A 14,063-nucleotide genomic window follows, 5' to 3' on the forward strand; every position below is an offset into this window, starting at 1 on the left:
GTGGGGGTGCAGGGGCGGGGCCGGGGAGGATCCTGGGAGGGGCTGGTCTTGAGCTCTCGGAATGGACGGAAGAACCCGGAGGAGCTGAAGTAGCAGGAAGAGGGCGGAGAGAGGTTTCCCGGACCCAGGCAGGGAGAGGGACTGGGAGGGGGTACAGACTGGGGATATGGGGGATACGGAGGGGGAGGGGCTTCCGGCCCAGAGGCGGACGAGAGGGATGCGGGCGGGGTGGGGCAGGGCGGAGGCGGGGCGGGGGCGCGGCTGGCAGAGCAAGCCTGGGAGGCGGTGGGTGGTTCATCCCTTTGAGGTTGCCTAACCGAGTGGGCCCGGGTTGCGGGACTGGATCCAGCTGCCGGAGCAGTTCAGAAATGAGTGCACAAAGAGGTCCTTCCTCTTTCCTTATTTTTTTTGGAGTGGGGGTGGGAGGGTTTGAAACAGAGTTTTTCTGTGTGACAGTCCTGTCACACAGCTCACTTTTTAGACCAGGCTGGCCTCGAACTCACAAAGATCCGCCGGCCTCTGCTTCGCAAGTGCTGGGATTAAAGGCGTGCGCCTCCTCTTTCCTCTCCGAAGTCGGAGTAGTGGCGATGGTTTCTAGACTGTGGAAACTTATGGGTGGAGCCTCGGCCATGAGCGTGGGGTTTATGACCAGAGTCGAGGGGTCTGCCTTTGCCTCTCTGAAATCCCAAACTCCCGTATCGCTTCTCCCTCGTTCAACCCCCTTGGTTCTCAAGTTGTCTTCATCACCCTTCCTCCTTCCAGCCCTGAGCTGACCACGTTGCTGGAGAGTGGGGTGAAGGAACCAGCGAGAGAGCCTTTCAATTCTGCCATGCACTTTCATTTTATATTGGGGAAACAAGCCTGGAGGGTGACTGCTACATCCTCCCGCACGCACGCACGCACACACATACACACACGAGTGTTCCTGATCAGGTGTGACCCATGCTACAACACCCAGGATTTTGTGTGTGGGGGATGGATCAGTGGTGACCTCCTTTGACTCCAGCTGCCATAGCCTCAGTTACGAGGCCAGTTGCTCAAGCTTCTCTTTCACTGCCCTCTGCTGGCCTTTGGACTCCTGGGTCTTTTTCAGCTCTTCATGGAAGAGGGTGGAGCACACGCCGCTCATTCCTAGGACTGGAGGGTGGAGAGGGTTAGTGAGATGATGTCTCATTGGTTAGGAGCACTTGCTGCTCTTCCAGAGGACCCAGGTTTGATTCTCAGCACCCACACAGTGGCTCGCAACTGTCTGTAACTCCAGGGCCAGGAAGATCTAAGGCCCTCTTCTGGCCTCAGACACCTGCAGGTAAAACACTCCTACACATAAAATAATAAATTAATTTAATTTTTTGAAGGACGAAGAAAACAATGCGCCAGTACCCCAGTATTGAATAACAGCTTCCTCCAAGATTGAAACATTCTGCCCTGCATGAAATTCCTTAAACAGGAAGATAAACAACTCAAAATCAAATCCCACTTGTGCCAGACCTTTAATTTCAGCACTCGGGAGGCAGAGGCAGGTGGATCTCTGTGAGTTCGAGGCCAGTCTGGTCTACAGAGCTAGTTCCAGGACAGCCAGAGCTGCACAGAGAAACCCTGTCTCCAAACAAACAATACTGCTTGCTGCTACTTAGAGAATGGGTTATTCTAAGAGTGGAAATTGGAACTCCAGGTAGCTGGAGACTGTTGTTGTAATTCAGGGTCGGGGTGATGCCTTCTAACCACAGGATGAGGAATGAGGATAGGAGGAAATTAATAGACACTAAATACATTTTGGAGGGAGATCAAGTGTCAGTGGTAGGTGAGGAGGGCATCAAAGATAGGGTGTAGGTTTTCAACTGGAGCCCCAAATGTTAGTGCTATTTTAGTGGGTGAAGGCAGGAGAAAAGCAGGTGTGTTCGGGGGCAGTGGAGAAGACTAAAAAGCTCTATTCTGGAGAAAGTGAGTTTGCCATGCCTATTGGCGTTTTGCATCAAGATTTATCAGAAAGGTGAGTGAAGATGGGCAAGCTCGGGTAAGATATTGGTAGTCAGCAAATGGAAATTAAGTCATTAAATTAAAGAGACAGGGACAGAGGTGTGTAGGGGAGAGGGGAGAAGGGGGCAAAGAAGCAGAGGTTGTAGGGGAAGGGAGGGGGAGAAGCTGTACAAGGTGAGGTCCTACTCTGTTTGGGGATTGTTTATGTGTGTGGGGGGTTGCTTTTGAATTTGGGTCTCACACCCTAGCCTAGCTTTTACCTCAGTGTCTGAATGGCGTTTAGGGAGGCATGAGCCACTGTGCCTTGTTTGGGCTCTGGAAGCTACAAAAATCATAAAAATTAATATTCTGTCCTCGTTCATCTCTTCTAATCACACTTCACAAGCTTCGGATTTCAGAAGAGGGAAGGCAAAGACTTGGAGAGAAAGGATCCTAAGGTCTCGGAGGGGTGGGGCTCTCGTTAGGATCACATGATACGGCCCTTTGCTAAAGTTACAGTGGTTTCTTTAGAGCGGACTGGGACCTTGCTGTCGGAGAGAACGGGTAAAACCTGGAAAGAGTTCTACAAGAGGAAATTTTATAAGGGAGAAATCCCTCCCTTCAAGTGTGTGCCTCCAACCCTGGACTGGGGTTTACAAAAGGAAATTCAAAAGCAGCTTTGTGCCTCCCTCGAAACTGACCTCAGCCCTAGCAGCAAGTCGAGCCTCGCAGATGCGCATTACAACCCAAAGCAGTAAAGAAGGAAGTTGGACCGCAGATGTGAGGGCTCCCTCTGGTTCCGCCCCTCGCGTCCGTCAATCAAGACCTAAATGACAGAACTGCCAAGCTAGGGCGGGCAGGAGGGCGGAATCCAAGAAACGTTAATTCTCCACAGTGACCAAATTGAGCTCTGGGGTTTCTTTTCCTACAAGGACTCGCTGTTGTTGCTTTTACAAAAACTTAGGTGGGAAAAATGTCTAACACGTTCAAATAATACCGAATACATCCTAGAATATCCCAGAATTCCTTGCCCACGTGCTTATTTAAAAAACATTAAAATACAAGTCAGAAAACTTAGATGATTGGATTGGAGAAATGGTTTACGAGGAGCTGGGTTCCATTCCGAGCACCCATAAGGTGGCTCACAACCATCTGTAACTCTAGTTCCAGGCGATCCAAAGCCCTCTTCCGACCTCAGCAGACACATGGTACACATTCAGGCAAAACACACACACACACAAAATAAAATGAGTCAATCTAATAGTTAAAACAAACAAACAAACAAACAAACAAACAGCCCGGCTATGGTGGCACAGGCCTTTTATCACAACTCTTGGGCAGCAGAGGCAGGAGGATCTCTCTTGAGTTCAAGGCTAGCCTGGTCTACAGAGTGAGTTCCAGGACAGCCAGGACTACACAGAGAAACCTTGCCTCAAAAACAACAACAGCAAGCCGGGCGGTGGTGGCACACGCCTTTAATCCCAGCACTTGGGAGCCAGAGGCAGGCGGATCTCTGTGAGTTTGAGACCAGCCTGGTCTACAAGAACTAGTTCCAGGACAGGCTCCAAAACCACAGAGAAACCCTGTCTCAAAAAACCAAAAAAACAAAACAAAACAAAACAAAAAAACAAACAAACAAACAAAAAAAAAACCCAACAGCAAAACACACACCAAAGAAAACAAAATAGTGGTACTGTAGGTGTTTCTCAGTGGTAGAGCACTTGACCAGCACGTGTGAGGCCCTGGCTTTTATCACTAACACACACACACACACACACACACACACACACACACACACACATATATATGTCCCTGGGATCAATTCAGGTTGTCAGGTTTGGTGGCAGGTGCCCTTACCTGATGGATCATTGCTTGTGCTCTACTGTAAAATTCTTTTAGCCTTTCTGTTTTGTATTTGCTTGAACATTTTCATAATAAAATGTTCGAGTACCAGGGTCTGAGAATAAAAAATTGAAAATTTTTGTTTCAGTAGGTACAAAGTTTCTATGTGAGATAATGAAAAAGTCTTTTAATTTTTAATATTTATTTAAATATACACATATATATGTATATGAATGTTTTACCTACATGCTTGTATGTGTACAGAGGATGTTGGATTCCTTGGAATAGAAGGTTGTGAACCAATATGTAAATGCTGAGAACAAGTACTTTTAACCTCTGAGCCATTTCTCCAGTTCTGATGAAAAAGTTTTGAGGGTTGGAGAGATGGCTCAGTAGTAAAGAACACATGTTGGTTGTTTTTTTCATTTATTTATTATGTATATAGTGTTCTGGGATGTATGCCTACATGCCAGAAGAGGGCACCAAATCCACTGTAGATGGTTGTGAGTCACCATGTGCTGGGAATTGAACTCTGAACCCCTGGAAGAGCAACTAGTAATCTTAACCTCTGAGTCATCTCTCCAGTCCCACACGTTGGTTTTGCATGGGACCTAGGTTCAATTTCCAGAACTCATATGGTGGCTCCCAACCATCAGTTTCAAGGCATTCAACAGGTACCCAAGTGGTGCACATGCAGGCAAAACATTCATACACATAAAGAAGAAACAGTTTTGCATGTAGAATGTAACTGTGGTTGTAATGTTGCACCTCATAACTAGCTGGTCATGGTGGTGGATGTGTGGGGTCACATTTAGATGGACGCAGAAAGATTAGAAACCCAGTGTCATGTCCCTGCAAGTAGCAACTTTGAGAAGTTTGAGGTCAGCCTTGGATACATGATATCCTGAAAAGGGGGGGGGGCAGTTTAGTCTGTGGTGGTTGTCATTATCCGTAAGATGAGGTGGCTTGACTCACCTAGAAGATCCCTTCCAGCTATGTAATTTCAAACTTCAGCGAGGGAAAAATAATAATTAAAAGTAAGTTTTCAAAACTGGATCATGTCAGGTGCCTGTAGTCAGAGTTTCTTAGGGGCCTGAAGAAGGAGGATCCATTAAACCCTGGAATTCAAGACCAGCCTACACAATGTAGCAAGACCCCCAACTAAAAAAGATTAAATTCTCTGAGTGCAACAAGAGGAATAAGAATTCCCTGAAGACAAGGAGTTGCTGGCTACCCTCTGGACACCTGACACTGGTCTTAAAGGTCTTTATCCAAAAGAGATAAGTGTATAGAATAATTCTTAGGAGGGCAGAGAAGAGTGAAAAAAAAATTAGGGAACAGGGAAGCAGACTTGGCTGGCAAGTGAATGGCCTGCTCTGAAGACTACAATGGTTCTGTGGGTGGGTTCAGGGTGTGCAAAGGACGAGAGAGATTTTCCTTAGAGCAAGTCACAGTCAGGTGTGGGGGTTCAAGAACAGGACAGTGTTAATAGAAGGGTTCTCAAATCTTCAGAGCCGCTTTGGGTAACAGTACGCCTCGCGCGGCGCAGCCACAGTCACTTCCCTACCCCACCACGCCCACTCGCGTAACTCCAAAGCGCACGCTACTCCAAGATAAGCCTCATTGCTGGGGACTGTACAACTCCAGAGCCCAGAGTCAAAAGCCCCAGAAAGGCCCGCCCGTGGCCACGCCCCCACCCCTGATTGGCTAGAGAATTTAAAGACCAGGACGGCGATAGGGTGATTTTTCTATTTCTAGTATTTGAATGTTCTCAGTGCTGTAGCTTTGCTGCCGGCCGGTTCTGATCGGCTTTTTCCTCCGAAAGCAACAAGTGAGTTGGATCCCTGAGGTAGGAGGCAAAGAACGTGATTATTTTAGGGATTCCCGCCGGGAAAGGGGGAATGAGTGGGTCGGACGGGGAGACAATGGATTGCTGGGTCCGGAGGTTTCATAAATTCCCTAGCTAAGAATTCATCCTTTCCGAAGCACGGGAATCATACTGACCCTGATACTTACTAATTGGTGTATGAAGGGGATGTGCCTGTCTCAGCCAGTTTCCTTCCCATCGCCCCAATGTGTGATTGCTCTGCTTCCTTTACGAAGGTCCGGTAGTGACCTGCGTAGGACTCTTCAAACAAGGCTTCCTTTCTGACCAGGAATCACTTTATGATGTGGTCATTGCAGGATAACAGAGGCTCGCTTGCCCAACGTGTGTTTGATGTCACCTTCCACTGCCCCGAGAACTGCAGCAGAGGACATTTCTAGAGTGTTTACGCCTCGCTCCTGAGTGCTTATAGTATCTTGCGTATCTTGGTGGCTCCTTCTGTTACCAGTGACAGCCTCTTCACCCTAAGTGTTCTGGACAGGTTTTTTTGTTTGTTTGTTTGTTTTTGTTTTTGTTTTGTTTTGTTTTTAAGTTACGGCGTCCATACCACCTATAACATCCCGATTTTCCGTGACTTCTGTGCTCTGGTCTCCGCAAGCAGTGGAAATGCTTTCTAGCACCCAGGCGGCCACAGGTGAATGTGACGACGCGGAGCTGCGGTGCCGGGTGGCCGTGGAGGAGCTGAGTCCTGGAGGGCAGCCTCGCAAGCGCCAGGCCCTGCGCACCGCCGAGCTGAGCCTAGGCCGAAACGAACGCCGAGAGTTAATGCTGCGACTACAGGCGCCGGGACCTGCGGGGCGGCCACGCTGCTTCCCGCTGCGGGCCGTGCGCCTCTTCACCCGCTTCGCTGCTGCCGGGCGCAGCACGCTGAGACTCCCCGCCGATGGCGCCCCCCGCGCTGGCTCAGTGCAGCTGCTGCTCTCCGACTGTCCCCCGGAGCGTTTGCGCCGCTTCCTGCGCACGCTGCGCCTGAAGCTGGCGGCGGCCCCGGGACCAGGACCTGCCTCTGCCCGCGCGCAGCTGCTCGGCCCGCGGCCCCGAGACTTTGTCACTATCAGTCCAGTGCAACCGGAGGAACTGCGGCGTGCTGTGGCCAACCGGGCTCCAGATTCGGCGTTGGAGAAGCGATCAACGGAATCCAAACCTAGTACGGTGAGGACCAGAAAGGGAGTCGGTGTGCTACTGTTGAAGAGACCCAGGAGGCCCAAGGTTGGGGGAAGATGGTGTATTAAGGGGACCGCTGGTGATCTGAAATGCCAATCTTACAACATCTGAGTATGATGACAGGGACGTGGAAATCGTCCATGCTTCCCCGCCTGTAATTCCCGAGATTGGGATAAATTGAGAATTGGAAACTGTGGTCCAGGCCATATTCAAAGAGAAAGCTGCAGAGAAGACTAGGCAAGGAAATTTAAGAAGGAAAAATGGGTATTACAGCCTCCAGAGAGAGGAACTTTCAGAGAATGGAACTGATAATAGTCTAGTCTCCATCGGGCGGGTCTAATAGAGCTTATAGATTCGATCAGAGATGGCCACCACTCTAAGATGCCTGGCACTGAACTGGCGAAAAGCCAGAGGTGGAAGCTAGTATTTGTTGGGACGAACTCCAGACGAACCAGACCTGCTCAAAAGTTCGAAGTGAAGTTAACAGCAAGGCAAAGGGCTGTCTTGCAATGTAATGCGTATAGACCAAGCAGCATGGCAGGAGGTTCTGAGAGAGCCCTGTTCCTCCCAGGAAGCTCCAAGGTGGCCCCTGCCTGTGAAGAAGCTGAGCATGCACCCCAACAAGCGGAAGCTTTCTGAGGAGCAGGCTGCTGTGCTGAGGATGGTCCTGAAAGGCCAGAGCATCTTCTTCACTGGGAGTGCAGGTAACAGAGACAGAATGGGTGGAGCTGGGGAGCAGCTCTAGGGTGGCAGGGAGCAGCAGCCAACCCTGACTCCGCCTACTGCCCAGGGACAGGAAAGTCCTATTTGCTGAAGCACATCCTGGGCTCCCTGCCCCCTACTGGCACAGTGGCCACTGCCAGCACTGGGGTGGCAGCCTGCCACATCGGGGGCACCACCCTGCACGCCTTTGCAGGTAAGTAGGAGCCTATGGGAAAGGAGGGAGAGATCAAAGGGTTGGGGTTTCAGCAAAGACTGAAGAGTGTCCCTCGTAGGCATCGGCTCAGGCCAGGCTCCCCTGGACCAGTGTGTGGCCCTGGCTAACCGGCCAGGTGTGCGGCAGGGCTGGCTGAACTGCCAACGGTTGGTCATTGATGAGATCTCCATGGTAGAGGCAGACTTGTTTGACAAGTTGGAAGCTGTGGCCAGGTCAGTATGAACAGCAAGGGCAGTCTCTGGAGTTTGAATCTGATGATGGCACCAAGGAGCCTGCCCACCCAGCCTCTCTAGAGCACTCTCTGCCCCTATCCAGAGCTGTCCGACAACAGAAGAAACCATTTGGAGGGATCCAGCTCATCATCTGTGGGGACTTCCTACAGTTGCCACCGGTGACCAAGGGCTCCCAGCACCCTCGATTCTGCTTCCAGGTACTGCTCACACCCTGGCCCCTGACCTGTGCTTCCGGGGGAGTCTTCTCTGCTCCATGGCTTAACCTCTCCCCTTCCCCACTAGGCCAAGAGCTGGAGTAGGTGTGTGCCGGTGACTTTGGAGCTGACTGAGGTGTGGAGACAGGCAGATCAGACCTTCATCTCTCTGCTGCAAGCTGTGAGGCTGGGCAGGTGGGTACTGGGAAAGGGGCCGTGGTTGAGGAAGCGAGGATGGTTTGCTTGGGGGTGGCAGGCCTCCTGTAGCCAAGACTGGTCTAGAAGTGGCTGTGTGGCCAAGGATGACCTTGAACTACTGATCCTCTTGCCTCCACCTCCTCAGTCCTAGAATTTACAGGCTGTGGTAACCACACCTGGCCCAGGGAAATGGGAGAGATGCTTCTCCTCAGGAGCAAACAGTATATACAGGAAAATAAGATTTGGATAGGACACTGGACAACTTAGGATAAAATCTAGTCAAGAATGTTATGGCAGCCGGGCGGTGGTGGCGCACGCCTTTAATCCCAGCACTCGGGAGGCAGAGCCAGGCGGATCTCTGTGAGTTCGAGGCCAGCCTGGTCTACAAGAGATAGTTCCAGGACAGGCTCCAAAACCACAGAGAAACCCTGTCTCGAAAAAAAACCAAAAAAAAAAAAAAAAAAAAAAAAAACTAAGCCAAACCAAACAACAGACCTACCACCTATACCGTACCTGACATAGAAGCATAGGCTAGCAGGTTGGGGAGATGGTTCAGTCAGTTAAGTATGTGCATCTGCGTTTGGAATCCGAATCCCCAGTGCCCATGTAAAAAGCTGAGGGTTGACAGCATACGCCTATAAATCCTTGTGCTGGGGAGGTCAGACAGGAGAATTCCTGACCTGGTGAGTAAGCTTCAGACTTGGTGAGAGACCTGTAAGCAATAAAAGAGATAAAAAGGTTCTGGGCATAATGGCACAGGCCTTTGATCCCAGTACTCTGAAGACAGAGGTAGGCTTCTGTCATCTCGAGGCCATCCTGGTCTACAAAGTGAGTTCCAGGACGGAGAGAGCTAAATAATGAGATCCTGTCTCCGGGGGTTGAAATAAAAAAATGGCTAAAAGTAAAACATTTACTTCCAGCCTGTGAAATGTGAGCACTCTTCTACACACACACACACACACATACACACACACACATACACACACGCATACACACACGCATACACATACACACACATGCATACACATACACACACATACACACACACATACACACGCGCATACACACACACATACACACGCGCATACACACACACGCGCGCATACACACGCGCATACAAGCGTGCGCGCACACACGTGCGCACACACACGTACACACAAACGCATACACACACGCATGGGAGGAAGAAAAAGAAAAACTACTCAGGCTAGCTATTTCAGCCAAGGCAGTAAGCAAGTGGCTAGAAGATTGTACCCTAAAGGCCAGTCTGATGATAGGAGAGACAGTATTACAGGGTGTCAACACCAGTGTCTTGTTCCAGGCCTGCAAACCTCTGGCCCGAGCTCACTCATGATAATCTTGCTTCTTCGGGAGTGCCGTGGCTTCAGAGGTGGCCAATTCCTCTCGGGGCACACACAGGAATAGCTCCACCATGCCCACAGTCCACATCTGAGAGACAAGTAGACCGGCTGGGGGTCGGGTAGCAGCAAATCTTGTCCTGGTGCCCTTTTAGGGTTCCAAGGCTTTGCCTGTGCAGCAGACCATTCTGCCCCCACCTTTTCTGGTGTCCAGGGGATCTCTGGTCTGACAGTGCAGCCCCCACAGATGTTCAGATGAAGTGACCCGCCAGCTCAGGGCCACAGCTGCCCATAAGGTGGGAAGAGATGGAATTGTAGCCACGAGACTCTGCACCCACCAGGATGATGTGGCCCTTACCAATGAGAGGCGGCTGAAGGAGCTTCCAGGTAAACAGAAGGCTTGGGCCTGGCGAAACCAACTGGGAGGGCCAGGTGTGACACCCTCCCCCACACACATCCCCAGAAAAGTGGGCCCAAGCTCAATGTGCATTTACAAACGGAACTATGACCCAAACACTGTGATGAGCTGATTCCAAGATCGCAACTGAGCTGTCCCCAGCCCATCCCCTGTAACCGTCTTGATCTAATACAGTTTTGGAAGCTGAGTCACAAGTCAATACTATATAACCTGTTTTCCCAATTCTCCTTTTTCAGGTGAGGTACACAGCTTTGAGGCTATAGACAGTGACCCTGAGCTATCCCGGACCCTGGATGCCCAGTGTCCCGCTAGCCGTGTCCTTCAGTTAAAGCTGGGGGCTCAGGTGAGTAAGAAACGATGATGGGGGCTGTATCTCTGATTATTAAGGCTCTAGCAAGGCCACTTGACAGTGATGGACCTACTGTGACCACTTTCCCCCACTTTTCTGTCTTCAGCCTTCCCACTTTTCAACATCAAGAGCCCTGTTGAGCAATGCCACTTTGGGCAAGTCCCTTTTCCTTACTGAGTTCAGTTCCCAGGTAGAATGTCTGCCCCATGATGATCTACAGTAGTCTACCTCACAGATGGGCAGGCTCTGAGTTCTCCTTTATGGGATGGACAAGAGTGGTAAATTTTCCTCAGCGTCCATTGGGCAGCCATGGGGAAATGCAAGTATTATGGCTGAAAAAGGTGGCGGGAGCTAGTATCATTCCTCAAGATTTGTGGTCTTCTTAGCAGACATAATCCCTCTTTTTTTTTTTTTTTTTTTTTTTTAAACAGGATAACCAAGTAGCCAAGCTGGCCTCCTGGAACTTGTTAAAGTTGACCAGGCTGGCCTTGAACTCATAGAGATCCGCCTGTTTCTGTTCCCGAGTGCTGTCTTAAAGGTGTGTGCCACCACACTCAGCCGGGCCTAGTTCTTCTTAAAGTGCTGTGATACAGATGACCCTCCTTGCTTTACCACCTTCTTGCCAGGCGATTTGATGAAGTCGAGACCCCTTTGACACGGATAAGGTCACAATAGCTCCAGGAAAACAGGCGGCTTGTCCGAGAGGTCAGTCAGTTAGGGTTACACTGAGAATTGGGACTCAGCTGAGTGGTGGTGAAGCTTTAATCCCAGCACTCAGGAGGCAGAGGCAGATGGATCTCTGTGAGTTCGAAGTCTGGTCTACAGAGCGAGTGCCAGGACAGGCTCCAAAGCTACAGAGAAACCCTGTCTCCAAAAAAAAAAAAAAAAAAAGAATTGGGACTCAACTCAGTAATAACCCCCATTTTCTCTCTGAACCCTAACCGCCAGAGAGGAGTCAGGCACAGGGAGGCTCCCTCTCCATCCCTGCACTCCTTCCTCCACAGGTCATGCTGGTGAAGAACTTGTCAGTGTCTCGGGGCCTGGTGAATGGAGCCCGGGGAGTGGTAGTTGGGTTTGAGTCAGAAGGAAGAGGTCAGTGATGATGGAGGGGGTTGTACTCCTTGGCTTTATTTCACGGCAGGACAGACCCTATAGGGTGCCTGTCTCCATGCCTTCTCCATGTCTTCCTCAGGGCTTCCCCAGGTACGGTTCCTGTGTGGTGTCACTGAGGTCATCCGCACTGACCGCTGGACAGTACAGGTCACTGGGGGTCAGTTCCTCAGCCGGCAGCAGCTTCCCTTACAGCTGGCCTGGGCAATGTCCATCCACAAAAGCCAGGTGACTTACCCAGTGCAGGGGTGGGCAAAACAGAGCAGAGAGTAGGTGGGTAATGCTGGGACATTCTGGAATATGTCTTAAAGGTTTTAGGGGGACTGAATAGCCCTTGGGCGGAATGTTCCAGTTCAGAAGCAAAATAAACCTACCAGTCTTCCTTCCTTTTCCCTTCTTTCCGTGGGCTCTCAGGTAGCCCAGGGTAGCCTCAAACTCATTATGTAGAGGGCCTTGAACTTCTCATCTTCCTCCCTCAGTCTCTGAAAGCTGGTTTGACAAGTATGCACCCCACCATGCCTACTTTGTGTGGGTGCTGGGGATCGAACCCAGGCCCTCGTGCCAACTAGGCATGACATCAGCTGAGTCACACCCCCAGCCCTAAACTTCTCTTTAGTGCACTTCTTAGTTTACACTCTTCTCCCCCTTTCTAGGCGCTCGTCTGCCACTTCCTGTCCAGGACTAGAATACGTTAATCCCTATAGCAACCATATGAAATCTAGATACAACTAGTAATAGTTGGTGTTACACAAGGTAGAGAACCAAGGTGCTTCAGAATCCTGTCCAGCCACACCGTTAGTGGAGAGGCCAAGGTTAGCTTGGTTAGCTTGGTACAGGTTTAGCTCTGCCCCTCTTTGTAATTGGAGGCGGAGGTTTTTTTGTCCTGACCACCCAGTCCCAAATAAACACACAAAAACTTATATTAATTACAGAATGCTTGGCCAATAGCTCAGACTTATTACTAACTATTTCTACATTTAAATTTCTATTAATAACCCATTTCTATTAATCTATGTATTGCCACGAGGTTGGTGGCTTTACGGGTCCTCTGGCATCTTGCCTTCTGGGCAGCTCACTGGTAACTCTCCTTGACTCCGCCCTCCCTCCTCTCTCTATTTTCAGTTTGGCTTTCCCCACCTAGCCTTATTCTGCCTTGCTATAGGCCAAATAGGCTTTACTATCAACCAATGAGAGAATACATAAACACAGCATACTGAAGGATTGTCCCAAGGCATCTGTTTGACCATCCCTAGAGCTCTTTCTCTCACCCTGTTCCTCTATCCCTGGATTCCTGTCCCCTGCTTCCCCACCCCACCCCCACTCAGCTCTCCCTTGTTTGGGACTCTGGATTGGCTTTAACTGTCGCTTCATCACCCAGGGCATGTCTCTGGACTGTGTGGAGATCTCTCTGGGCCGCGTGTTTGCCAGCGGTCAAGCCTATGTGGCTCTCTCGCGGGCCCGCAGCCTACAGGGCCTACGCGTGCTAGACTTTGACCCCACGGTGGTTCGCTGTGACTCCCGAGTGCTGCACTTCTATGCCACCCTGCGGCAGGGCAGGGGCCTCAGTCTGGTAAGGAGTCAGCTGAAGTGGACCTGCTGGGTGTGGGCAGACTTAGACAAAGGGAAGGCCTCGTAGGCAGACCCCTAGGGCAGCAAATCTTTCTGTTGACTCCTTCGGGGTGGAGGCAGAAGGAAACAGGTGCTGGCCCTTAGGCTGTGGCACAAACCTGTGACTGGCTTTCTGGTTCTGACCTAGGAGTCCCAAGATGATGAGGAGGCAAACTCAGATCTGGAGAACATGAACCCAAACCTGCGTCTCAGCTGAAAGAGAAGACAAACGGTGGACTACTACCCAGCTTCCTCCTGGGTCAAGGCCCTAGGGGATAACTGGGGGAGGGGCCTGTGTTTCTTCCCTCATTCCTCCGCCTTCTGGGGGCGGACAGGACAAGGTTTCGAACCGACCTACTTACCAGCTTTGTCTCTGTGTCACCCCTCCCCCTGGAGAAACTACTCCCAGGGTCAGAAGTTGGAAATGGTGATGTTACAGAGGACAAAGCTCTCTGAAAGGGCTGGACACAGCCACAGAGTTCTGGGCTGTGGACTGGAGAGGCAGGGCAGACGTCTTACTACATTACATTTATTTATTTAGTATACATGTGACGATCAGAGGACAACTTGAAGGAGTTCGTTTTCTCTTTCCCCACGTGGGTCCTGGGGGTTAAATTCAGGTCATTGGCCTTGGTGGCAGGCTCTTTATCTCGTGAACAATCTTGCCAACCCCGGGATCTGTTTTCATTTTCTTTGTGTTATTATAAATACATAAGGCTGGGTACTTTATGAAGAAAATGGTTTACTTAGCTTATAGTTCTATGGGAGATTAAGAGCAATGTCTAGCTATGCTGGGCTTCCCAGCAGCTGG

The 14,063-nt window shown here is 50.4% G+C and overlaps 1 protein-coding gene across 1 annotated transcript; it reads left to right on the forward strand.

Moving 5' to 3' along the window:
* Window positions 1–6,259: 6,259 nt before the first annotated feature.
* On the forward strand, window positions 6,260–13,520 carry Pif1 (PIF1 5'-to-3' DNA helicase). Its single transcript, XM_057768567.1, has 12 exons — window positions 6,260–6,835; window positions 7,419–7,551; window positions 7,638–7,763; window positions 7,843–7,996; window positions 8,100–8,214; window positions 8,300–8,406; window positions 10,015–10,154; window positions 10,422–10,528; window positions 11,539–11,626; window positions 11,727–11,872; window positions 13,023–13,214; window positions 13,401–13,520. The coding sequence occupies exons 1-12, from the start codon at window positions 6,290–6,292 to the stop codon at window positions 13,467–13,469; spliced, it is 1,923 nt and encodes a 640-aa protein (XP_057624550.1). The 5' UTR covers window positions 6,260–6,289; the 3' UTR covers window positions 13,470–13,520.
* The last annotated feature ends 543 nt before the right edge of the window (window positions 13,521–14,063 follow it).

Source organism: Chionomys nivalis, chromosome 4, assembly GCF_950005125.1.
Source record: "Chionomys nivalis chromosome 4, mChiNiv1.1, whole genome shotgun sequence".
In the NCBI taxonomy this organism is placed as follows: domain Eukaryota; kingdom Metazoa; phylum Chordata; class Mammalia; order Rodentia; family Cricetidae; genus Chionomys; species Chionomys nivalis.